Source organism: Hoplias malabaricus, chromosome 14 (assembly GCF_029633855.1).
Source record: "Hoplias malabaricus isolate fHopMal1 chromosome 14, fHopMal1.hap1, whole genome shotgun sequence".
Classification (NCBI taxonomy): Eukaryota; Metazoa; Chordata; class Actinopteri; order Characiformes; family Erythrinidae; genus Hoplias; species Hoplias malabaricus.
In genome coordinates, this window is record NC_089813.1 from 40,322,299 (window position 1) to 40,349,855 (window position 27,557).

At 43.5% G+C, this 27,557-nt stretch overlaps 1 protein-coding gene across 1 annotated transcript; it reads left to right on the forward strand.

Annotated features, from left to right (window-relative positions):
• Positions 1–42: 42 nt before the first annotated feature.
• jak3 (Janus kinase 3 (a protein tyrosine kinase, leukocyte)) lies at positions 43–27,557 on the forward strand. The gene is made up of 24 exons (XM_066643503.1): positions 43–178; positions 7,376–7,568; positions 8,533–8,650; positions 9,109–9,226; positions 9,487–9,632; positions 10,564–10,864; positions 11,174–11,296; positions 11,565–11,722; positions 11,812–11,923; positions 12,281–12,461; positions 12,558–12,682; positions 13,219–13,350; positions 13,733–13,820; positions 15,401–15,522; positions 16,574–16,712; positions 17,810–17,958; positions 18,055–18,205; positions 19,840–19,973; positions 23,329–23,518; positions 24,836–24,960; positions 25,056–25,228; positions 25,390–25,507; positions 25,779–25,892; positions 26,040–27,557. The coding sequence occupies exons 2-24, from the start codon at positions 7,376–7,378 to the stop codon at positions 26,157–26,159; spliced, it is 3,330 nt and encodes a 1,109-aa protein (XP_066499600.1). The 5' UTR covers positions 43–178; the 3' UTR covers positions 26,160–27,557.

A 27,557-nucleotide genomic window follows, 5' to 3' on the forward strand; every position in this document is an offset into this window, starting at 1 on the left:
CTGACGTTCTTTTAGGTTCTTGTCTGATTCCGGAAATCGACAACCTCCCCCAAGAGCACACTGCACAGGAACATGAACAAGGGCAACAGCACCAGCGTCCACCGCTAAAACCCAGCCAACATCAGAGGGACTTTAAGAAACAACACAGGGATTTAAATAAACAGCGCAGTAAACAAAGGTAAACATTTACTGTTCCTCATCTGTGACTTTAGTTCTTCTTTTATACTTTAAATAAAACTGGGCTGCAATCACAACTTACTAAAGATCACAGGAACTTAAATAAACATTAGCAGATTTAAATAAACATTAGAGGCACTTAACCAAATTAATTTAAATAAATATTTGAGTAATTTCAATCAATTGAAATACATTTAAATAAGAATTACAGGGACTTCATACAACAACCGAAATAAACAAAAATATATTAAACAAATTCTATTAGAATTACAGTCAACAAAAATAACCTTACATTAATAATATAGACATGTACTAATATAAGAAATATACTATACACTAAATATTAATGATATTTTATAATATTCATAAATGTTGATATATTTAAATAAATTGTGTCAGAACTTAACAAAAAACACATTTAAATAAATGAGATAAACTTAAGTAGACAGAAAGAAAACAGATGACATTAAATAAATACAAATAAACAGAATGATTTATATTTAAAACAAAATTCACATCAAAGGAAATTAAATTAATGTTAGAGGGATTTAAATAAACAAATAAACAATCCAAGAAATAAATATTAAATAACACCAGGAAGATTTCAATAAGCAAAGCAAACTTATGAATATAAATCAATAAAAATAAACTTAATAAACAAACCCCAGAGAAACATTAATCCACTTACTGTTGCAGTCAACAAGATAAATGTTTTCTTTCGTTTGTGAGTAACTTTGTTTATTTCACTGAAACAATATTAAATATAAATAAAACTTCAGAACACCGTCATTAGGTCAGAATTATATTTCACTTCTGTGGATGTGGCACAAAGCAGGATTTCAGGGTTCGGCAGGTAACTTAAGCCCAGAGTTGAGGACTGTCCTGGAGGAACGTCTCTCTGCTTGTTTGTTGGATATTTTAAGTCTGACCTGAGGTTTAAGTTAACTGGTTAATCAGAGAAATCCCACCCTGAGCAGCAGCTCCGATCTCAGGCATCACCGTGAATACAGGGTTTTCTCTGTAACAGCTAACACATGAGTAATGACTGGATTAGAAACACCGACCTTACATCTGCACTCCCTGTCCATTTTATCAGCTCCACTGACCACACAGAGGAACTCTGTGGTTCTTCAATTACACACTGTAGTCCATCTGTTGCTCTGCATACTTTGTTACCCCCTTCTCCCCTGTTCCTCAGTGCTCAGGACCCCCACAGAGCAGGTGTGATGTGGTGGTGGATCATTCTCAGCGCTGCAGTGACACTGATGTGGTGGTGGTGTGTTAGTGTGTGTTGTGCTGGTGTAGAGTGGATCAGACACAGCAGTGCTCTTTTCATGAGAACTATCTGAAACATGGACCCCTCTGAAAATGGCACATGTCTCTACTGTTGCATTTTTCTAGATGCAGCTGCAGACTCTGTTAAGAGTCAGGGGTTTTATTTCAGTTAAATTACTCGCTAGCCCAAGTGGATCTGTTTATCACTGAAGCATGATTCTTATGCAGTGCCATCTGAGGGCTTGAAGGTCACGCTCATTCTGCCAGACTTACCCTGGTATTTCTCCAGATTTCCTGAACCACTTTAGAATTCATTCATTCATTCATTCATTATCTGTAACCACTTATCCAGTTCAGGGTCGTGGTGGGTCCAGAGCCTACCTAGAATCATTGGGCGCAAGGCGGGGAATACACCCTGGAGGGGGCGCTAGTCCTTCACAGGGCAACACACACACACACATTTACTCACACACTCACACCTACGGACACTTTGGAGTCACCAATCCACCAACCAACGTGTGTTTTTGGACTGTGGGAGGAAACCGGAGCACCCGGAGGAAACCCACTCGGATACTGGGAGAACACAGACAGTCCTCTGTCTCCTCACAGACAGTCACCCGGAGCGGGAATCAAACCCACAACCTCCAGGTCCCTGGAGCTGTGTGACTGCGACACCTACCTGCTGCACCACCGTGCCGCCCCATTTTAGAATTACGGTAGATAATACGGTAGATTAAAAAAAAAAAAAAAAACTAAATTATTTTCAACCTGGCATTAGAAATGTTCTATAAATGCTGCTTTTATACCTGGTTCATTCAACTGTTTTTTATGTAATGCTTTAAAAGAACTTCTACGAGGTGTTCACTCTTATTTTGCCTAACCCAAATGTTTTGGAGGTTGTCGCTAGAGTAGCATTCAGAATTTGTTTATACACTAATATGCCAAAAGTAAACTGATGATGAAATGACGTTACCTGAGGTGGCAGCCTGAAAAGAGCCCACACCTGGAATGGAGAAGCAAATGAGGTTAAAGACTGTTCATGGAGAGGTGATTTATCAGAGACTGAATGTGGAATGATAGTGGAAGTCAAGGGATGTAACACTCTATTTCCAAAATTGTGCAGGCATTTAAACATTCCTCAATCCACAGTGTCATGTGTTTACTGGGAATTACCTTATAGAAGGCCTAGAAGTCATGGAGATGAACCATGCCAACTGGACATGGCTCGGTGTGAATGGACCTGTAAATGGACCACATCCTATAAATACTCAGCTGGGCTCATGTCAGCTGTAAAGTTCATCGGACCGCTCCAGAATGCTCCTCAAGCCAATTCCAGACAACTTGGGATCGATGGCATGGTGCGTGAAGTCCATGAAGGGCTGCAGGTGGTCACTGAACAGTGACGTGTAGCACTGAATCCAACCCATGGCATGAGAACACACCTCATACAAGTACGGAACCACCACCAGGCTTCACAGTGCCTTGTTGACAGCAGGGGTCTATTACTCATGGGGTCAGCACCACGCATAAAACCAACCCTGAAACAATTGGTACCATGGCTCCTCGGACCACGCCCAGAGCCGGTCCAGACTTTACTGGGACCCTTCCTTCCTGAACTCTGTGAGCCAAAATATGACAATTTTTGACAGCTGCACTTGACTCTCCACTAGTGTTCTCACTCTTTTTTAGGTTAATTCTGTAACAGCTGCAGCACTTAAGGTGGAATAGAAGAAAAAAAAGCAAACATAGCTGTTTAATCTGTAGCTTGCACCTTAAATGCTGCAGTAGTTTTATCTGGGTGCCTGTAGCAGCTTCACTGTTTAAGGTGTTTAATGAAAACTTAGTGTGATTTTGTGAATATTGGTGCAGCATTTAAGGTGGAACTGAAACTTCGAAGAACTCAACTTAGCACTTAGAAGTAACTATGTTATTGGTTTAATGTGGAATGGAAAAGTAAGGAACTGTTAGACTGTATTGGTGTGTTTGGGAAAGTTTAAACGATTAACAGACCGTTAAAAAACATCAGTATATATTCATTTTTCACTTTTCTGCTTCAAAGATTGGTTCATGATACAGTGGTGCTGTGAGGCTTTTAAGGTCGTGGAGAGCAGCTGCTCAGTGTATGCCACCTCTAAATATATTCCTCTAAATATATCCCTGCTGCTGTGTTTGTAGACTGTAATTTTTAACAGTCCAACCTCAAGAAGAACAGTCACAGGTTTACCTCACTGCTGTTCCTGCAGTTCAGTCTCCTGGAGTCTTCTTTTCCTAAAGGATCGTTTCTCTTCATCTTCTGATGATACACCTCCCTAACTATAACTCTGGGAGGAAACTGGAGCACCCGCAGGAAACCCACACGGACATGGGGAGAACACACCACACTCCTCAAAGACAGTTACCCGGAGGAAACCCACGTAGACACAGGGAGAACACACCACATTCCTCACAGACAGTCACCCGGAGGAAACCCACGCAGACACAGGGAGAACACACCACAATCCTCACAGACAGTCACCCGGAGGAAACACACGCAGACACAGGGAGAACACACCACATTCCTCACAGACAGTCACCCGGAGGAAACCCACGCAGACACAGGGAGAACACACCACACTCCTCACAGACAGTCACCCGGAGGAAACCCACGTAGACACAGGGAGAACACACCACAGTCCTCACAAACAGTCACCCGGAGGAAACCCATGCAGACAAAAGGAGGACACATTGCACTCCTGACAGACAGTCACCCCGAGGGAACCCACGCAGACACAGGGAGAACACACCACATTCCTCACAGAGAGTCACCTTGAGGAAACCCACGCAGACACAGGGAGGACACACTGTATGTTGGATCTTAGACTTTTTTTTAAATATATCAAAATAATAAATGATAAACAACAAATGAATCAGTTTCTGATAAACAGACGTTCATCTCAGGCCTGGGACACTCACCCCAGCTTTAAACGCATTTATCTTCATAATGTTACTATTTACGTTCGGGCCACTCTTACAGATGTAAAACCAAACCAAATCACAGAGAGTCACACTTCCTTCCTCTGCAGCTTGGTGTGTTCTCGACACAATTAAACCCAAGTTCTAACCTTTAGCTCTGTATCTTTACCTGTCTGAGCTGTCGGTAGTGAAATGACAGCAGCAGAGTCTGGGAAAGCACCAAGGGCTTGAAAAGGCCCCCAGAAAGTCCAGCTCTTAAACTGAACACAGTTTACAAGAATTAACAGTGTGTACAATCCCTGCTCCACACAGTAACACAGAGTAACAGCGTCAGAGCCACAGTCACACACGAGAAAGAGGAGAACAGCACAATGTCGGAGACTCAGCCGTGCAGAAGCAGAAATACAGAGAGAAACATAACCCCTGCTGAAATGTTCCAGAATGAGATCATCTGTGGTGGGAAAAGTCCAGAGTGAGGTATGAACTCAGGAGGGCCCTGTGACTACCGTCCACATGTAGTTTACATGACTGCTGTGGGACAGAAGCAGGTCCTAGATGCTCCTGTGTCTCCTCTTTAACAAGAGGACGTTATAAAATGTGTGTGGGAGGGGAGGAGTCCCTGATGTTTATGTATGCTGGTGGTGAACGGCTCGGAAGGCAGCTGACTTGTCGAGGGTTGTCCACATTTCTGAGGCTCTTATTTAGACCCTCAACACCTCCTACATGATCACAAATGAGCCGCAGTGCAGTTTACTTCCTGAGCAGACAGAAGGTTTCATACGCCAACATTGAGAGCAGGCTGACAGGAAGAGACTGCTAGGGCTCATGAAAACCACAGAGAACATTACTGAGGCCTTCACCGCAAGCGCTGTGTGAGTGCGGAATCATCTAGGACTATTCTTACCACTTTAACTTCCTGCCATCCGGAGTAGATACAAGATCATCAGTGTCAGAAGCAGTCAGCTCTGGACCAACATCCATCCCTCTACTGAACTCTACCCTTCACCAATAAAGTGCACTGAAAACACTGGATGTGTTCCTGTCATAGTCATATTAGTCATAGTTATTGGGTCATTGTACAGTGATGGTGTGTCGTATTAAAATCACATTCTCTTCAACAGAAAAGAACCTAAACCTGAAGCTGTGTGAAAAGTGAAGAGTTTATTGGGCGCTGCATTCATTCTGAGCTCCATCAGGAAAAAAAGCTGTGATGTGACTGTAATGGATTTGTTCTGTTCTTGGGGATAATACTGTGTCCAAAAGTCCGTGTGAGTGTGGGTTTAGATGATTTACAGATAGGGTCTATGTTAGAGTCAGGAACGGAGCACAGTAACACTGCTTTTTTAGGTTCTTTTCTGTTGAAGAAAATGAGATTGTGATTTTAATATGACACACAGTCACTGTACAATGACAGAAGAGCGGGAGGATTATTTAACTGTGAATTACAGTTATACGTCAGTGGTGCAGCAGGTGGGGTCTCTGTCACAACTCCAGGGTCCTGGAGGTTGTGGGTTCGAATCCCGCTCCGGGTGATTGTCTGTGAGGAGTGTGGTGTGTTCTCTCTGTGTCTGCATGGGTTTCCTCCGGGTGGCTGTCTGTAAGGAGTGTGGTGTGTTCTCCCTGTGTCTGCGTGGGTTTCCTCCGGGTGACTGTCTGTGAGGATTGTGGCGTGTTCTCCCTGTGTCTGCGTGGGTTTCCTCTGGGTGACTGTCTGTGAGGAGTGTGGTGTGTTCTCCCTGTGTCTGTGTGGGTTTCCTCTGGGTGACTGTCTGTGAGGAGTGTGGTGGGTTTCCTCCGGCTGACTGTCTGTGTGGTGTGTTCTCTCTGTGTCTGCGTGGGTTTCCTCCGGGTGACTGTCTGTGAGGAGTGTGGTGTGTTCTCTCTGTGTCTGCATGGGTTTCTTCCGGGTGGCTGTCTGTGAGGAGTGTGGTGTGTTCTCCCTGTGTCTGCGTGGGTTTTCTCCAAGTGGCTGTCTGTGAGGAGTGTGGTGTGTTCTCCCTGTGTCTGCGTGGGTTTTCTCCAAGTGGCTGTCTGTGAGGAGTGTGGTGTGTTCTCCCTGTGTTTGCGTGGGTTTCCTCCGGGTGACTGTCTGTGAGGAGTGTGGTGTGTTCTCCCTGTGTCTGCGTGGGTTTCCTCCGGGTGACTGTCTGTGAGGAGTGTGGTGTGTTCTCCCTGTGTCTGCGTGGGTTTCCTCCGGGTGACTGTCTGTGAAGAGTGTGGTGTGTTCTCTCTGTGTCTGCGTGGGTTTCCTCCGGGTGACCGTCTGTGAGGAGTGTGTTGTGATTTCCCTGTGTCTGCGTGGGTTTCCTCCGGGTGACTGTCTGTGAGGAGTGTGGTGTGTTCTCTCTGTGTCTGCGTGGGTTTCCTCCGGGTGACCGTCTGTGAGGAGTGTGTTGTGATTTCCCTGTGTCTGCATGGGTTTCCTCCCACACTCCAAAAACATACGTTGGTAGACAATGAATGAATTAATCATATGTTACATAAAATGCTTTAAAACATATTTGTACACGTCTTTCATGTACCTATGCACAACATGAGGCACACTGCACCCCGTAAACACTGTTCACACTGTTTCTGTGTACCAACAACACTATTCCATCTGTCCCTCATCTGCAGAGACATTCACTCACACACACACACACACACACAAACACACACACACACATATACACACACACACACACACACACATTCACTCTCACACACTCGTTCATTCAAACACACACACATTCACTTACACATACACACATACACACACTCACACACCAGGACAGTTCTTAGAGAGAAGCCAGTTCACCTAACCTCCATGTTATTGGACTGTGGGAGGAAAGCAGGGACCCCAGAGGAAACCTACGCAGACACAGTGAGTACAGGGAACATGTGAGGAAACTGTTGCTGGTCCTAATAGTTTGTTTGTGTTTGTGTGTGTGTGTGTGTGTGTGTGTGTGTGTGTGTGTGTGTGTGTGTGCAGATGGACGGGAGTGAGGAGGAGACGATGCCGCTGGTGAACAGTGAGCGAGCAGGAAGTCATAAATCCAGCTGTGACTCTGCGGTGATGGTGCAGCTGTATTACAGTTTGACCAACAAGAGTGAGAACACGCTCTGTATCCCCGCAGGGCACGTGACCGCCGAAAATATCTGCACCCTCGCCGCCAAGAACAGCGGTATGGACACACACACACACACACACACACTAACTCCAACAAGGAAACACACAGTGTCTGTGAGGCAAAGCACCGAATAGCACCACCTTGTGAAGCAGCTCCTAATAATGGGGGAGTGGTGCCACCTTGGATAGAAAGTTAGGCTAACCCTGAGTGAATAAGTGAGTGAGCCAGTGAGTGACTGAATGAATGAGCTAGTGAGTGGGTGAGTGAGTGGATGAATGAATGAGTGTGTGAGTGAATGAGCAAGACAGTGAATGAATGAGCGGGTGAATGAAGGAGTGGATGAATGAAAGAGTGAGTGAGTGAATAAGTGAGCCAGTGAGTGAATGAGTGACAGAATGAGCAAGCCAGTGAGTGAATGAGTGGGTGAGTGGATGAGTGAAAGAGTGAGTAAATGAATGAGCCTGTGAGTGACTGAATGAGTAAGCTAGTGAGTAGATGAGTGAGTGAATGAGTGGGTGAGTGGATGAATGAATGAGTGTGTGAATGACCAAGCCAGTAAATGAGTGAGTGACTGAATGAGCGAGCCAGTGAGTGAATGAGCGGGTGAGTGAATAAGCGGATGAGTGAATGAGTGAGTGAGTGAATAAGTGAGGCAGTGAGTGAGTGAGTGAGTGAGCGAGCCAGTGAGTGAATGAGCGGGTGAGTGAAGGAGTGGATGAGTGACTGAGTGAGTAACTGAATAAGCGAGCCAGTGAGTGTATGAGTGAGTGAGTGAGTGACTCCCACAGGTAACTTAGCTGTTAGCTGTCTGCTAACACCCTAGCAACCACCTGGGAGACCATATCATCCACGTAACCTTAGAATTTCTCTTCAGGAAATGTTCTTATGTAGTTATTATTATTAATATTTATTGACCGTGTTGTTGCTATAGTATTAGGTTTTTTTGTTTTTGTTTTGTGTGTGTGTGTGTGTGTATTGATGAGTGTGTGTTGATGTGTGTACGCTGGTTTACCTGCAGGTATTTTACCTGTGTTTCATCACCTGTTCGCTCTGGCCTCAGAGGACCTTTCGTACTGGTACCCACCCACCCACGTCTTCAAGAGTGAGGAGACCGTCACTGTTAAATATAGAGTGCGGTTAGTGTATACACACACACACACACCTGGTCATAGCCCCTGTGCTGTTGATTCTGAAAGTGAAAATGAGTTTAACACATAGTGGAAAAAAATAATAATAAAAGGCCAGATATTATCTCTTTCCTCCGTTTCATTAAAGGTGCAGTCAGTAATTTTCAATCACCAAAAAGCAAAAGACAGTGTTCATGGAAGTGATTCTTTATTTTTTCTGTATTTAATTATTTATACATTTATTCTATAAAAATGCAGCTGAAGCAGGTTGGTGTTTTTTTGTAAAGAGTGGGTCTTTCACACCGTTTCGGCACAGAATCTCTGACACATCCCGACCACTAGGTGTCAGTACAGTGACGTCATGAAAGAGAATTATTGGAAAAAATGACTGATTGCTCCTTTAAATTCAGCAAAGCAACAGAGCATTAGATAAAGATGATAAATGTTTGGTTTCTGTTTTGTTGCAGGTATTTTTTCTCCAGCTGGTTCGGTCAGGGCTCTAAAGCCACGTATCGTTACAATCTGAGCACAGGGAGAATCTGTGCCGTTCTGGATTACTGTGTTATTGATTATCTCTTCGCTCAGGTATACATCTCACACACACACACACACACACACACACAGCACAGGATCATAGACCCTAAGTCTGCTTCTGCTTTTCCAAGTCTGTGTCTGAAGTGTGTGTTCCTGCTACAATCAGCTGCCACAACACACTTGCAGTTTCTGCAGGAACTCTCTAGTTCTCTGTTGTCCTGTTTTTTTCGTATGTCCTGTGGTGTTTTTCTCACGTGGTTGATTGTGTCTTTATTATAAGTGCTATGCTGTTTCTCTCCCATGTTTCTCAGTCTCGGAGCGACTTCCTGTTGGGTCAGGGCGGGATTTGTCCTCCGCTGAGTGCGATGCAGGATTGTTTGGGGATGGCGGTGCTGGATCTGTGGAGACAAGCCAAAGAGAGGAACCGCAGTCCCCGAGAAGTGTGCAAAACCGTCAGGTACTAACTCATACACTGTGTGTCCAAACGTGTGTAGACACCCCTCAATACTGAGAGTGTGACACTGCGTTAAACCTCGCCCAGTGGGGACACACTCTTTATAGAACAAAGACCTGAAATGGGACACTCGAGCAGTTTTACATGGTGTTTATGTTTCTGAAGCAGCTGAAATTTATGTTTCAGTTATAAATGTTGTTTATGATTGTTTATATCACAGTTATACATGTTGTTTATGTTTAAATCAATTATAAATGTTGTGTATGTTTGTTTATATCACAGTTATAAATGCTGTGCATGTTTATGTTCATAACACAGTTATAAATGTTGTGTATGTTTATGTTTATATCACAGTTATAAATGCTGTGCATGTTTATGTTCATAACACAGTTATAAATGTTGTGTATGTTTATGTTTACATCACAGTTATAAATGTTGTGTATGTTTGTTTATATCACAGTTATAAATGTTGTGTATGTTTGTTTACATCACAGTTATAAATGTTGTGTATGTTTGTTTATATCACAGTTATAAATGTTGTGTATGTTTGTTTACATCACAGTTATAAATGTTGTGTATGTTTGTTTACATCACAGTTATAAATGTTGTGTATGTTTGTTTACATCACAGTTATAAATGTTGTGTATGTTTATGTTTATATCACAGTTATAAATGTTGTGTATGTTTGTTTACATCACAGTTATAAATGCAGTATATGTTTGTTTACATCACAGTTATAAATGTTGTGTATGTTTGTTTACATCACAGTTATAAATGTTGTGTATGTTTGTTTACATCACAGTTATAAATGTTGTGTATGTGTATGTTCATATCACAGTTATAAAGGTTGTGTATATTTGTTTATATCACAGTTATAAATGTTGTTTATGTTTAAACCAATTATAAATGTGGTGTATGTTTGTTTATATCACAGTTATAAATGCTGTCTGCCGGAGAGCCACAGGGAGGAGATCCAGAGGATGAGTCGACTGGCCCGGTTTCAGATCCGAAAGACCCTGAAGCGGTTCCTGCAGAAACTGGGGCGCTGTTCCACTGGGGAACACAGCCTGAAGCTGAAGTACCTAATGGAACTGAGTGCAATAGAACCCAGTTACGGTTCCGAGCGGTTCTCCGTGCGCAGGTCCAGCTGGGCTCAGAGCACAGAACCACAGTTGGGAATGGTGGTCCGAGTGTCCGGAGAGGGGGGAATACAAACGAAAACAGAGGACGGACAGGTACCTCTCTCTCCGCACTGTTGCCATAGCAACAACCTGGAGCTAATAGAACACACATACACAAACGGGACACACAGTCCTCACCGGTCTCTCTGACCTGTCTCGTTCAGCTGTCTCACTGACCTGTCTAATGCTATTTAGTTTCCTTTAGATCAATGACCTCTCACTGATCTGTCTCACTGAACCCGCTTTTAACTGACTTGTCTAGTGTTCTGTTTTGTGGCCGATTTTCTATGATTTTCTTTAGATCACTGCCCGGTCTCACAGCCCTGTCTCACTCACAGACCTGTCTCTCTCTGTCTTTCTCAGGAGTGGCAGATGTTCTGTGATTTTCCTCAGATCACTGATATAAATATAAAGAGAGTGGGTCAGGAGCAGGTTTCTGCGGAGAGAAGAGTGGTCACTCTCACCAGACAAGATGACCGCAAACTGGTCAGTGAATAAACACCAACAAACAGTTACATATGTCAAATACACACACACACACACACTATACTACACTCACAGTCCACTTTGGTCACTCTGTAGTTCCACAGATACAGACTGTAGTGCATCTGTTGCTCTGCATACTTCACTCACCTACTTTCCCCCCCACAGAGCAGATGTGATGTGATGGTGAATCATTCTGAAAGTGTTTGTATTGAAAGTGTTTATACTGAAAGTGTTTGTGTTTGTACTGAAAGTATTTGTACACCCATAGGAGGTAGAGTTTCCCACCCTGGCGACAGCGCTGTCCTTCGTGTCCCTGATTGATGGCTATTTCAGATTGACCACGGACTCCAGTCATTATTTCTGCTGTGAAGTGGCCCCTCCCTCTCTGCTGCAGGACCTGGAGAGCCACTGTCACGGCCCCATCACGTAAAGCCCCTCACCCTCTTATACCTGTCCTCAGTGATGGCAGAGTGGGTTTCAGAGGGTTTTAAATGGTGCTGTGTTCTCTTTTGTAGCTCAGAGTTTGCGATGCACAAGCTGAAAAAGGCAGGAGCCCAAAGCGGCATGTTCCTCCTCCGCAGGAGCCCCAAGGAGTTCGATAAATATTTCCTCATGGTCTGCGTCCAGGTACAGCCCAGCTCTCGCTTTACAATAAACATCAATCAGACACACACCAATACCAATCAGACACACACACACACACATATACAAATATACCTGAAACACACAAACACCCATCAGAGACACACAAACACCAATCAGACACACACAAACACTCAAAGACACACAAACACTCATCAGAGACACACAAACACTCAAAGACACACAAACACCAATCAGAAACACACAAACACTCAAAGACACACAAACACCAATCAGAAACACACAAACACTCAAAGACACACAAACACCCATCAGAAAAGAACATATCAGATAATAACACCTTTATTTGTGGCATGTGTGTGTGTCTGTGTGTCTACTCAGACTCTGCTGGGTATGGATTATAAAGACTGTCTAATAGAGAAGAATGAGAAGTTTCACCTGGCTGGGATCCACACCTCCTTCTGCAGCCTCGGAGAACTCACAGAATTTTACCAGATAAACCCCCTGCTGCTGTCGGATATCCCCATCACACTGGACAGGTGCTGCCCACCCAGAGCCAAGGGTAATCAGGTCTTCAGCTGATATACTGTAGTGTAGTACTGTGGTCTCTGAGTGTTTCAGGGGATTTCTCTTGTTGATTTTTCTGTGTCTGGTACAGAACTCTCGAACCTGATCATCATCCGGAACAGCAGCGTGTTCGAAAGCCCCAGCTCTCCTCCTCAGCACAGACACAGACCCAGTCACATTCAGTTCCACATGATCAAACACGAAGACCTCATCTGGGTATGAACACACACAAACACCAAGCAGAAACACACAACACGCTACCTGCAGTACCACCGTGCCACCCTAAACACCCCACAAACACACACGTCAGAAATACAAATACACAAACACCAGACACACAAACACCAAGCAGAAACACACAACATGCTACCTGCAGTACCACCGTGCCACCCTAAACACCACACACACACACTAGTCATAAATACAAATACACAAACACCAGACACACAAACACCAAGCAGAAACACACAACACACGACCTGCAGTACCACTGTGCCACCCTAAACACCACACACACACACACACACACACACACGTCAGAAATACAAATACACAAACACCAGACACACAAACACCAAGCAGAAACACACAACACGCTACCTGCAGTACCACCGTGTAGAAGAACACCAAAAAAACACCACACAGTCACAGACATTTACAGAGAAATTCCATACAGAAACCTTTTTGCTGTTAAACTAAATTCTTTAATGTAGTTCTCTGGTGAAGGAACACTGTTCTGCTGTTCTCTGCAGAAGGAGAGTTTGGGACAAGGCTCGTTCACCCACGTTTACAGAGGCTTCAAAAAACACCAGAGAGATGGAGAAACACAAACCACAGAGGTTCTGCTAAAGGTTCTAGATGCAGAACACAGGAACAGCTGGGAGGTATGCTGTCTGCACGTGTTTACACACACACACACACACACACACACACACACACAGTTGAAGAGGTACTCGTACCATTGTGTCCTGAGTGTCTGAGAGTGTCCAGCGTATCTCAGGTGAGGAACTGAAGTGTGGACCAGTCTGATTTTCACTTTCTGGATCATTGTGGTCTGAAATAATGAGCTGGGGCTCCAGGGTCAATGGTGCCACCCAATCACAGAGCAGCACAGACACTACTCCCCATCACTCTCACAGAGGGACGAGGATGAGGGTCTGGAGATGGACGGAGGAGAAAGGGACTCTCACTCAGTCAAATACAGTTATATGAGGAAACATGTTTGAAAACTCTCATGAAAGTAAAGAAAAACTCATTGTTTTTCAGTCGTTCTTTGAAGCCGCCAGCCTGATGAGCCAGATTTCCCACAAGCACCTGCTGCTGGTGTATGGGGTCAGCGTCCACAAGTCCAAAAGTAAGTGCATGACACAGTTTCATCACTGCATAGGGGGTGTACATTTAATTTGAGTGTTTGAGGACAATAAACAGTCAAATTCCTCAAGTGCAACTCCTGTAGAGGGGCCAAAATACTGTTGTTTTAAGGCTACTGGATGTATGTTCAATCAACATGGGCATAATGGCGTGATCTCATCTAAAAGATTCTTAAAAGGTCACCATCATGAAGATAAACAGCGGAACAAACCGGAAGATTCTGTTTATTAAAGAGACAGGATCAATGAGCAGCTCGAATAACTTTAGAAACAAGTCCCAAAAACCGCAACCTGTTACAGCCCACATTTGTGAGCAACTTCTCTGAAAAACAAAAGCGGTGTCACTTAAATTACACAGACCTGGCAACCCTTGCGATGGTCATGGAGCAAACCACTGTGAGGCAGATTAAGGGGGGGTGCTGTCCTTCAAAACCTAAAAAAACCGTTCTTGCATCTGTAATCAACACTTTAACGAATATTATTTATATTTTACAATGATATAGTTATGTTTAATGAATGATTATGGGTAGGACAACTCACTTTTTTCCAGGAAGGGAAAACCACCCCCTGGGGGTTTCTGCCCCTGCACAAAGTAACACTGTGTGTTTAAAGGAACAGTAGGTAGTATTTTTACGATAAAATTACAGCTTCAAAATCTTCATGATGCTCCACTGGGCTGTAGCAGGGAGAATAGAGCCTCTATCATTACTACTCCAGGCTCAGCACTGCAGAAACTGCACTATGTAACTTCTGGAGGAGGGTAGGACGCCCACTAGGGGCACCAACAGGGTGCAGCATTGCTGCAGCTATGTGGGTCCCAACAGACACATTTTCATTTTCAGGTTTCTGACATTTTCAGCTGTGTACAAACATTCAGTGTGGATTTAGAGGGCTCTCTTCAATCAGCTACAAAAAAGTACTTTAAAACTCAGCTGTTAAACAAGCATCATAAAATATTCAGCCTTACGGGCCATGGTCTAGACCAGACTTTCTCAGCCAGTGGGTCGGGACCCGTTCTGAATGAGGCTTGTGTTGTGTGGTCAAAATAATAAATGATTTAAAATGCTCTGCTCTCTGATGTCAGACTTTGACTAAATGCTCCACTGAGCAGTAACAGGGAGAACAGAGCTACTCCGAGCTCGGCACTGTGGAAACTGCTCTATGTAACTTTTAAAGGAGGGAAGGAACTTTGAGTTAAAGCAGATAATTTAGCTTCTTTGTCGAGAAAGAGCCTAAACACAGAAAAATAAATGTCCAATGGAATAAAACACTTTCTCCGTAGTGAAACTGTCTAGAAATAAATAGAATTTAATTCTAAATTTCTCATAATGAGGAACATCGCAAACATTGACTAGATTTAAGATGAGATCATTGTTAGCAAAGTCCCAAACTGTAAAGAGCCCTTCATTAACCCAGTACCTCGAGGGGAAGCTCTTTAAACTCTGAGATGCCTCTGGAGGACCCTCCTGGGCCCTGAGAGCGGAGAGAGAGTGGACTCCTGATGTGTTTACGTTGTCCCTGACGCTGTCTGACGCCCCTGTGTGACGTGTTTTGGTTGTTGTAGACATCATGGTGCAGGAGTTTGTGAAGCACGGCGCTCTGGATCTGTACCTGAAGAGGACGTCTGTGTCCCTGAGCTGGAAACTGGACGTGGCCAAGCAGCTGGCCTGCACCCTCAACTTCCTGGTGAGAAGAACACAGAGTCTTTCATTAATGCGAGTGTGGGGATGTAGCGGGAGATTTTACAAAATATCTGACGGACTTCGGGAGCTGGACTGAAGGCTTTTACTTTAGATTAACTACCACTGACTACAGCAAAGTGACAGAGGAATAAACAGATCAGGTTCTGATTTGATAAGCTGTTAAAAAAGTAACAATGTGTGTTTAAAGTAACACTAGATAGTAGTTTTACTTTAAAATGACAGCTTCACAATCATCATGATACTCCATGGAGCTCTAACAGGGAGAATAGAGCCTCTGTCATTACTACTCCAGGCTCAGCACTGCAGAAACTGCACTATGTAACTTCTGGAGGAGAGTAGGGGGGTGGCTAGGGGACCCAACAGGGTCCCAACAGAAAACAAATAGAGACACTCACAGGGATGAAGAGATGTGTGTATGTGAAGCTCCAGATTTGACAGCAGCAGTTCACTGCTAATAAATATTAAGATATGGTTTATTTCAGCTACAATCAAAGATGAAAAAAAATGTTAGTTACGTAGGAGAAAAAGAATGAAACAAAATGAGACATGAGACACAAGTGAGAGATAAAGGAGTAGGGTTTAGTTCATCAGGTGAATCTGAGACAGTTTGTGACTTTACTGAGATCTCCACTGGAACTCCAGAGGAGACACGTGAGACACTTTTTCTCAGGAGACACATTTGAGCAGAAGGAGACTTATCTCTTTCAGTCTGATCGCAGTGTTCTCAAGGAGAAACGACAGACACATTAAGGAGACCCCCTTTTGGATTCTTCTTTCCTCTGGAGTGTTATGTGATGTCTTAAAGAAGTTATTTTACTGCTGCAAGTGAGCAGGAGACAGGGAGACGGATGTGAGACGAATGTGAGACGGATGTGAGCTACTGTTGTAGCAGGGTTATACTGGCCAGGTTAGCTTTCTCTTGCTGAACTGGTTTCTATTACGTTTCCAACATCCAGAACATGACCAAACTTTACTAACCTTGTGTCAGTAAATATCTACTGATTGCAGTGTTTTGTTTGTTTGTTTGTTTGAAGGAGGAGAAGAACATTGTCCATGGAAACATCTGCGCTAAAAACCTGCTGCTGGTCCGAGAGGGGGATCCGAACTCTGATAACTCTCCCTTTATTAAACTCAGTGACCCGGGGATCAGCGTGGCCATGCTCGGCCGAGAAGGTAAAACACAAGCCACTCGTTACAAACAGAGCTCTGCTTTAGAGTTAGGAGCTAACGCCTTTTCCTCTTTAAAGGTGACATTCCTGATTCTAATTTAAAACCCCTGTGTATAAATCTCTGAGTGTGTCCTCTCCATGTGCTGCTCTGCAGTCGGTTTGCGCTGGAAACCGCTCTAATGTGTTTACGAAGCCCCAGTGTCTGTAAATGGGTAAAAAAACAAAGTGTCTGGGTCCGGTGCTAGGCTTTCTCTCTCTCTGCTCACGGCAGAGAAATGGCATCTGGCTTCTTACTCACACACACCGCTTCACCTTAAAATATACAGTCGCTTCTTACTCACACACCGCTCCACCTTAAAAGATACAGTCACTTCTTACTCACACACACCCCTCCACCTTAAAAGATACAGTCGCTTCTTACTCACACACACCGCTCCACATTAAAAGATACAGTCGCTTCTTACTCACACACACCGCTCCACCTTAAAAGACACAGTCGCTTCTTACTCACACACACCGCTCCACCTTAAACGATACAGTCGCTTCTTACTCACACACACCGCTCCACCTTAAACGATACAGTCGCTTCTTACTCACACACACCGCTCCACCTTAAAAGATACAGTCGCTTTTTACTCACACGCACCGCTCCACCTTAAAAATCATGGAGCTTAGAGCTGCATTTTCCCACACTTGTAGACTTGTAGTAAAGTGTGTTTAATTTCTTCAATGTGGGATCAATAAAGTCAAAGTAAGTAAGTACATTGAACGTCATTGTAATCTCATATTAAATATTAAATAAAAAAGGAAGGAAGTGTGTAACAGAAACTAAAAAAAAGAACCGTGGTCTCTGTGAACTACGATCAGTCATCCTCCGCACTGACTCTCCTTCACAGCCTTTACACTGACCCCTAGTGGCCTGCATCAGTTAAAGTATCAGCACTAAAGCTAAAGCTGTTCCCATGTGGGTGACCCGCTCTATGGAGCATTAATTAAGAGACGGCGAAGTAGTTTGACGGCGAAGTCAGTTATAAATAACCACTTTTATAAATAGTGTCTGATCATTTTTGACTGAATGCTTCCTTAAATGTGTGTGTGTAGTGGTTCTAGATAGGATCCCATGGGTAGCGCCAGAGGTTCTAGATAAATTGGAGCTTGGAGAGCAGAGTGATAAGTGGAGCTTTGGGACGACGGTGTGGGAGCTGTTTAACGGAGGAGAAGTTCCACTGCAGAAGCTCGACCCTAAACAGGTCCACACACACACACACACACACACACAGTTTCCTGTTTGAGTTCCAGCAGTGCAGATTGTTTTGATAATGGTGTATTTTACTGCGTTTGAGCAGAAGCTGCAGTTTTATGAACGCCGCTCTCAGCTGCCTTTTCTGGACTGGACTGAGTTGGCAGATCTGATCTCACAGTGTATGCAGTACCACCCTGAACTCCGCCCATCATCCCGCAGCATCATACGCCACCTTAACACCCTCATCACCTCAGGTAACACACACACGCTCATATTCCACCTTAACACCCTCATCACCTCAGGTAACACAAACACACACTCACTCACTCATAATCCACATTAAATTCCTCAATACCTCAGGTAACACACACACACACTCACTCATAATCCACATTAAATTCCTCAATACCTCAGGTAACACACACACACACTCACTCATAATCCACATTAAAACCCTCATTACCCCAGGTAACACACACACACACTCACTCATAATCCATATTAAATTCCTCAATACCTCAGGTAACACACACACACACACACTCATAATCCACATTAAAACCCTCATTACCTCAGGGAACACACACACACACACTCACTCATAATCCACATTAAAACCCTCATTACCTCAGGTAACACACACACACACACTCACTCATAATCCACATTAAAACCCTCATTACCTCAGGTAACACACACACACACTCACTCATAATCCACATTAAAACCCTCATTACCTCAGGTAACACACACACACACACTCACTCATAATCCACATTAAAACCCTCATTACCTCAGGTAACACACACACACACTCACTCATAATCCACATTAAAACCCTCATTACCTCAGGTAACACACACACACACACTCACTCATAATCCACATTAAAACCCTCATTACCTCAGGTAACACACACACACACTCACTCATAATCCACATTAAAACCCTCATTACCTCAGGTAACACACACACACACACTCACTCATAATCCACATTAAAACCCTCATTACCTCAGGTAACACACACACACACACTCACTCATAATCCACATTAAAACCCTCATTACCTCAGGTAACACACACACACACACTCACTCATAATCCACATTAAAACCCTCATTACCTCAGGTAACACACACACACACACTCACTCAAAATCCACATTAAATTCCTCAATACCTCAGGTAACACACACACACACACACTCACTCATAATCCACATTAAAACCCTCATTACCTCAGGTAACACACACACACACTCACTCATAATCCACATTAAAACCCTCATTACCTCAGGTAATACACACACACACACTCACTCATAATCCACATTAAAACCCTCATTACCTCAGGTAATACACACACACACACTCACTCATAATCCACATTAAAACCCTCATTACCTCAGGTAACACACACACACACACTCACTCAAAATCCACATTAAATTCCTCAATACCTCAGGTAACACACACACACACACACTCACTCATAATCCACATTAAAACCCTCATTACCTCAGGTAACACACACACACACTCACTCATAATCCACATTAAAACCCTCATTACCTCAGGTAACACACACACACACTCACTCATAATCCACATTAAAACCCTCATTACCTCAGGTAACACACACACACACTCACTCATAATCCACATTAAAACCCTCATTACCTCAGGTAACACACACACACACTCACTCATAATCCACATTAAAACCCTCATTACCTCAGGTAATACACACACACGCTCATTCCACCTTAACACCCTCATTACCTCAGGTAACACAAAGAGGAACACACTCCCCTCAGTTCCTCTTAATGCCTGAAGCTGTAAACATTAATAAAACGTGTGACAGGAAATGTGAAGTATATTTCTCAGATTACGAGATCCTCCACGCGAGCGGGACGCTGCCGGAGAAAGACGTCTTCTGGAGGGCTCTGAGTTTACCACAGCAACAGGAGCAAGAAGTGTTTGAGGAGAGACACCTGCGCTTCATATCTCACCTGGGCAAGGTGGGCAACACCTGCACTCACCTGTTTCAACACCAGGGGGCGGCACTGTATTTAATTACACGCATACTGTATTTATACTGGCCACTGGAGGGAGGCAATGAATTAAAACTCACAAAGTATGTAATGCCACTCTTTTGCCACTAGAGGAAAGCACGGTTGTATTAAAATACATTGTGTATTACCGGTATCTGACCATGAGGGGGCAGCACTATCTGTAAGTACATACACGGGTCAGCCTTAATATTAAAAACCCCTGCTTTTCTTCTATGATCTTTGTATACACAGCGGTCTCTCTGTAGTTCTACAGTTATAGACCGCAGTCCTGCACTTCTGCATACTTTATAACTCCCCTTCCCCCCGTTCTTCAGCGCTCAGGGCCCCCACAGAGCAGGTGTGATTTGGTGGTGGATCATTCTCAGCTGCAGTGACACTGACGTGGTGGTGGTGTGTTAGTGTGTGTTGTGCTGGTGTAGAGTGGATCAGACACAGCAGTGCTGCTGGAGTTTTTAAACCCCTCAGTGTCTGGACCGAGAACAGTCCACCGACCTAAAACACCCAGTAACACTTTATTGGGATCGTTCCACATTTAGACACACAGCAAAGAGTCAACAAAACATGAGCAGCTTCGACCGTCACCAACCGGCTCATCAACCCAATCTGAGAATGTGAACAGAGCTTTGTGTCTCTCTCAACACGTCATACGTTGATCTGCTGATTTCATCCACCACTAAAAATGCAAGACATTTTAAAAGACTCTGAACAAAGGCGTGGTGGTTTATTTATGAAGCACTTCACATTGAGGAAATTCAACGTGGTTCAAAAGAAAAGAACACGGAAATAAAGAGTAAAATAAATAAACAGGAGGAGAATTAAAAGCATTAAAATTCCAAACAATAACAAAAGAAAAAAAATAGTTGATGACAAGATACCGTTGACACATGATATGAATGAAAGAGAAATTTACTTATTTCTTCAATTAAATGCAAATTAAATAATGAGGTCTGAAATGATGATGTCATAGGAACAACGCCCACACACCTCTGTCTGTGTGTTTTCCCTGTGTCTGCGTGGGTTTCCTCCGGGTGACTGTCTGTGAGGAGTGTGGTGTGTTCTCCCTGTGTCTGCGTGGTTTTCCTCCGGGTGACTGTCTGTGAGGAGTGTGGTGTGTTGTCCCTGTGTCTGCGTGGGTTTCCTCCGGGTGACTGTCTGTGAGGGGTGTGGTGTGTTCTCCCTGTGTCTGCGTGGGTTTCCTCCAGGTGACTGTCTGTGAGGGGTGTGGTGTGTTCTCCCTGTGTCTGCGTGGTTTTCCTCCGGGTGACTATCTGTGAGGGGTGTGGTGTGTTCTCCCTGTGTCTGCGTGGGTTTCCTCTGGGTGACTGTCTGTGAGGAGTGTGGTACACACGTTGGTAGGTGGATTGGAGACTCAAAAGTGTCCATAGGTGTGAAGGTGTGAGTGTGTGTCGCCCTGTGAAGGACTGGCGCCCCCTGCAGGGTGTGTTCCCGCCTTGCGCCCAATGATTCTGGGTAGGCTCCGGACCAACCTCGACCCTGAACTGGATAAGGGTCACAGACAATGAATGAATGAAAAGTTAAGAGGAATATTCGTCTTCCCTCAAATGTAACTAAACATTTGCAAATTAATATAATTTAAACATAAAAAGCAATTATAAATAAGCAAAGAAAACATACAAAGAATTTAAAACTATTGAAATAATTAAAAAAATATTGTGGAAAGACGATAAAATAATAAATAAATGTAAGAGAACTGTAACGAGATACGTGTGTATGATATTTAGTGCAGTGTTAAACGAAGGCAGAAAAGAACAGCAGAAAGTCTTTAGTCTGGATTTGAAGAGCACAGCATTTGGGGCAAATCTGACGTCTATCACCTGATATCGACTGGAAAAGCAGAACTAGACCAGGCCATTCACACACAGGGGGAGAGTTAATGGCAAACCTTCTCCTGAACATCTACCACTACAGAGAGTAAATACCCTGTTCACGGTTGTAACAGCATTCCACAGAATTTTGTTTTTAGAAAAACAAAAAGATCTATTCACACATTGCTGAGATTATGAGGGTGATATCAGTCTGTAGAGGTTTTGTTGACTCTTAAAAAGTGCAATGGTCCCATTTAACTATGATCCACCAGCTGAAGAACAGGGGGAAAGGGGGATAACAAAGTAGGCAGAGCAATACATCCTAGTTTAGATTTGCAGAGTTGCAGTGCATTGTGGGTATTAGCATTTACCAACAAGTGAGAAAGACATACTCCTTGTTCTCTATATAGTGCGCTATTATAGGGAGCTGAAGTCAGGAGGGCAGTGAATGCTGTACACTACTTTTTTGCAGTGCATTGTGGGATTGTTTGTGTGCACTGAAAATTGTCCACTATGTTTTCGTACACTACTAAAAATGGTGGAACCCCAAAATAGTGCACTATAGTGTACAGTTTCAGACACAGCTATATAAAAATATAGGCGGTGCTAATGAGAACAACTGCTGTGGAATACAGCCCTAAAAACCTAATGGTGCCTTTCCACTGTCTCTACTGGTCTCTACTGGTCTCTATTGGACTCTACTGAACTCTACTTGTTTCTACTGGTCTCTATTGAACTCTACTTGTTTCTACTGGTCTCTATTGTAATCTACTGGACTCTACTGAACTCTACACTCTGTTTGGTCCCTGGTTTGTTTTCCAATCCCACACAATTTCCAGAACCAGAACCTGATTTACTTCATGGAAGAGTGGAAAAGACCAGTAGAGTGGGGTAGGGACCCTGCAGTGGAAAAGCACCATTAGTGAATGTAAATGTAGAAGAATTGAGACTGTAAATTGAAACCTATAGTGAACACTTTAGCATGTGTAACCTGATCTCCAGGCACTGCTCACAATCACACACCTTCCACACAATACACTCATTCAGCCGTGTCATCAGAAACACAGACACACAGGGGGAATTTAATACTCTGAGAGAGAACCAGGTGGCTGAGAGGAAAGGAGTTCCCTGAACAATACGAAGATGTTAATCTGATGCCAATAATAACGCTCTAATCCAGGAACACGACCAGAATTCGACCCAGTGCTGAACTCCAGACACATCCCGAGATGAGGTGGAGCGGGTTCTGTGATCCAGAACTGATCAAATCTGGTCAAATGCCATCAGATCATCACATTAATGTGTGTGTGTGTGTGTGTGTGTGTGTGTGTGAGCAGAGGGGTGATGTACAGTAAAATTACGTCATAATGAAAATATTACTGATGTTGAGTAATGACTGCAGCTGTGTGTGTACTGTCAGTAACTCTCTCTCTCTCTGTGTGTGTGTGTGTGTGTGTGTGTGTGTGTGTGTGTAGGGTAATTTCGGCTGTGTGGAGCTGTGTCGGTATGATCCTCTGGGTGATAACACTGGAGAACAAGTGGCAGTGAAGCAGCTGCAGCCGAATAAACAGGCGAACATGGCCGACTTCCAGAAGGAGATTCAGACCATCAGCTCCCTGCGATGTGACTACATCGTCCAGTACCGTGGCATCTGCTACAGCGCAGGTAAACAAACAAACAAACTACAACAACAATAAACAACACTGTCCAGTAACACAGCCTCTGCTACAGCGCAGGTAAACAACCAAACAAACTGCAACAACAATAAACAACACTGTCCAGTACCGCAGCCTCTGCTACAGTGCAGGTAGACAAACAACCAAACAAACTACAACAACAATAAACAACACTGTCCAGTAACACAGACTCTGCTACAGCGCAGCTAAACAAACAACCAAACAAACTACAACAACAATAAACAACACTGTCCAGTACCATGGTCTCTGCTACAGTGCAGGTAAACAACCAACCAAACAAACTACAACAACAATAAACAACACTGTCCAGTACCGCAGTCTCTGCTACAGTGCAGGTAAACAAACAACCAAACAAACTACAACAACAATAAACAACACAGTCCAGTACAGTGGCCTCTGCTACAGTGCAGGTAAACAAACAAACAAACAACCAAACAAACAAACTACAACAACAATAAACAACACTGTCCAGTACCGCGGCCTCTGCTACAGTGCAGGTAAACAAACAAACAACCAAACAAACAAATTACAACAACAATAAACAACACTGTCCATTACCGCGGGCTCTGCTACAGTGCCGGTAAACAAACACAATCAACAACAAAAATTGCTATAAACAACAGCTGAATATAGCTGAATAGCTGATATCTGGATATGTTTTAGTCTGATCTGGTTTGAGTTAATTTGATCTGATTTGAGTGAGTCTGATCTGGTTTGAGTTAATCTGATCTGATTTGAGTGAGTCTGATCTGGTTTGAGTTAATCTGATCTGATTTGAGTGAGTCTTATCTGGTTTGAGTTAATTTGATCTGATTTCAGTGAGTCTGATCTGGTTTAAGTTAATCTGATCTGATTTGAGTGAGTCTGATCTGGTTTGAGTTAATCTGATCTAATTTGAGTGAGTCTGATCTGGTTTGAGTTAATCTGATCTGATTTGAGTGGGTCTGATCTGGTTTGAGTTAATTTGATCTGATTTGAGTGAGTCTGATCTGGTTTGAGTTAATCTGATCTGATTTGAGTGAGTCTGATCTGGTTTGAGTTAATCTGATCTGATTTGAGTGAGTCTGATCTGGTTTAAGTTAATTTGATCTGATTTGAGTGAGTCTGATCTGGTTTGAGTTAATCTGATCTGATTTGAGTGAGTCTGATCTGGTTTGAGTTAATCTGATCTGATTTGAGTGAGTCTGATCTGGTTTGAGTTAATTTGATCTGATTTCAGTGAGTCTGATCTGGTTTGAGTTAATCTGATCTGATTTAAGTGAGTCTGATCTGATGCTGCCTGCAGGGCGTTTGAGTATGAGGCTGGTGATGGAGTATCTGCCGTACGGGAGTCTGATTGGATTCATGGAAAAATGCAGACACTCCGTCAACAACAAGAGGTTACTGCTGTTCGCCTCCCAGATCTGTAAGGTATGACCACACACACTCACACACACTTTGTTTTTTGTTAAATTTGTGGATAGTGTATAGATGTATGTTGTTAATATGTGTGCTGTGTATGTTAGGGGATGGAGTACCTGCAGAGTCTGCGCTATGTCCACCGTGACCTGGCCGCTCGGAACATCCTGGTGTCCAGCGAGACGCTGGTGAAGATCGCAGACTTCGGCCTCACCAAGATCATCCCCTTCGACAAGGAGTACTACAGAGTGACGCAGTTCGGAGAGAGCCCCATCTTCTGGTGATCACTGTTACTGCTCTTAGGCCACACCCAGAGTCCAACACGTCCTCCACATCCTGGCTGTAGTTTAGAATGAGGACACAGGGAACATGTTCCCACAACAGAACCTTTAAACGGCACCTGCTGATGTGTGTGTGTGTGTGTGTATACTGAATTTTCAGGTATGCTCCAGAGTCCATCTCCGAGTACAAGTTTTCCCACAAATCTGACGTGTGGAGCTTTGGTGTGGTTCTCCACGAGCTGTTCTCCCTCTGTGAGCTGAGTCGGAACCCCAAACGAGTACGAGAACCCACTCCATCAGAACACAGACCACACAGAACCCACTCCATCAGTACACAAACCACACAGAACCCATTCTCTCTCTCTCTCTCTCTCTCTCTCTCTCTCTCTTAGTCTCTCTCTCTTTCTCTCTCTCTCTCTCTCTCATGTATTTGTTTTCTTTTCCCTTTTCTCTCTCTCTGTTACTTTGCTCAGATCAACTCTGTTTATGTAAATGCATATAAATGAGCAATTGGTGTATTTAAAGGCGTGTGTGTGTGTGTGAGTGTAGCTGAGCCTCCAGAGGATTGGGAGTGATGTCCAGGGCTCGATGATGGCCGCCCATTTGCTCAATGTCCTGAAGGAGAACTGGAGACTTCCGGCTCCACCCCTGTGCCCCTCAAAGGTAACCACACTCCCTTTGACCCCGCCCCCCTTTGTCAGTGGTGTGTGTTCTGACCTGGTTCTATAAGAGCAGAGTTAACTCTTTCAGCGGTGTTTGATGATATGGTAAGATGAGGATGATGATGACGTGTTTATTACCTGTTCTCAGGTGTACAGTATGATGATGCAGTGCTGGGCATACAACAGTGAAGACAGACCCACCTTCTCCCTCCTACAGGACCTGATTGAGAGCTGTCTCCAGGAAGAGAGAGAGGGAGCGAAAGGATAAAGGGAGTGATCTCCTCCAGCAGTTTGGCATTTCAGTCAGTCTAATATTGTCTTAGAAATACTCACGTAGCAACCACCATGAATACCTAAGCAATCAACAAGCAACACCCAAAACATGCGCTAGCAGCAATGTAGGAACACTTAGTAATAACCTAGCAACGATATTAGAAATTTTGGCAGCCTCATAGCCACACCTTAGCAACAACCATAGTTACCATGACAACCACTTAGCAACACACTTGCAACCACCTGGGATACCCTAGTAACAATCTATCAACACCTTAGCCCAACATAACACCCTACCAATGAACTAGAAACACTAAGTTGTAACGTAGCAACATTTTGCAAACAACAGCAACCACCAATGAACTCCTTGACAATAACCAAAAATACCGCAGCCACTGGTTTGAAACACCATTACAACCACCTTTACACTTTAGCAAAAACACTTTAGCAAAAACCAAACGTATCATAGCAACCGCCAAATAACAACCTGATTAATCCATAGCAACACTTAGCAATAAACAAAAAACCACCTTGCATGACTTTAGTGACAAGAAAACATGTCAAAGCAACCAGTTAGTATCACCCGGGCAACCACCTAGGAAACTATACACACTAGCAGCCACATTGAATTCCTTAGGAAACATTTATAAACATTTTCTAATAGCCTACCAACCACCGATGGAACAATAGCAAATCCATATTAAAACCAAAAGTACCATAGACTGTCTATCGACACCATAGAAACAATCAATAGTACCATAGCAACAACATCCTAAGTTACCATATTAATGATTAGGAACTTCACTGATAACCTGGGATAACAGAACAGCCGCTTAGCAACACCCTAGCAACTATCAAAAATACCATAGCAACAGCCTAGCAACAATGAAAAATACCCTGCTAATCACCCTGCAACAGCCTAGCAACCACCAAAGAATACCATAGCAACCACTTAGTGACAAACTAATGGTTAAAATGGCATAGCCACTACCTAACAACAGCCTAACAACCAACAAATATACCTTAGTAACCAGTGAACATGACCCAAAGTGTTTGACCTCACAGTAAACTCCCTTAACACAATGAAATAAATAAAAAACATGATGAATTTCCCAGAACCACCTTAAAATATCACATGACGTGTCTCTGGTGAGTGACATCATCACTGCAGTGTTTTTAATGGACTGCACTAAACACAGCTGCTTTAATGAAAGCAAATGTTCACAGAAACAAGTGCAGATCATCACAGTATTAACTTCTTAATATATAAATCTTCTTCATTTTCTCATACATAAGAAATAAGAAAATTCTTTACTTTCTCACACATAAAACATCTTTTGACAAAACTTGTATTTTTTTCTAAAATCACTTATTTTGTATTTCAACAATGATA

Bases quoted from the DNA above. Each gene is read 5' to 3' on its own strand.
- jak3 (XM_066643503.1), top strand. From the start codon at position 7,376: ATGGACGGGAGTGAGGAGGAGACGATGCCGCTGGTGAACAGTGAGCGA. The intron at 15,523-16,573 runs GTGAGAAGAACA...GTTTGTTTGAAG, and splicing joins CCTGCACCCTCAACTTCCTG to GAGGAGAAGAACATTGTCCA. The intron at 17,959-18,054 runs GTCCACACACAC...GCGTTTGAGCAG, and splicing joins AGAAGCTCGACCCTAAACAG to AAGCTGCAGTTTTATGAACG.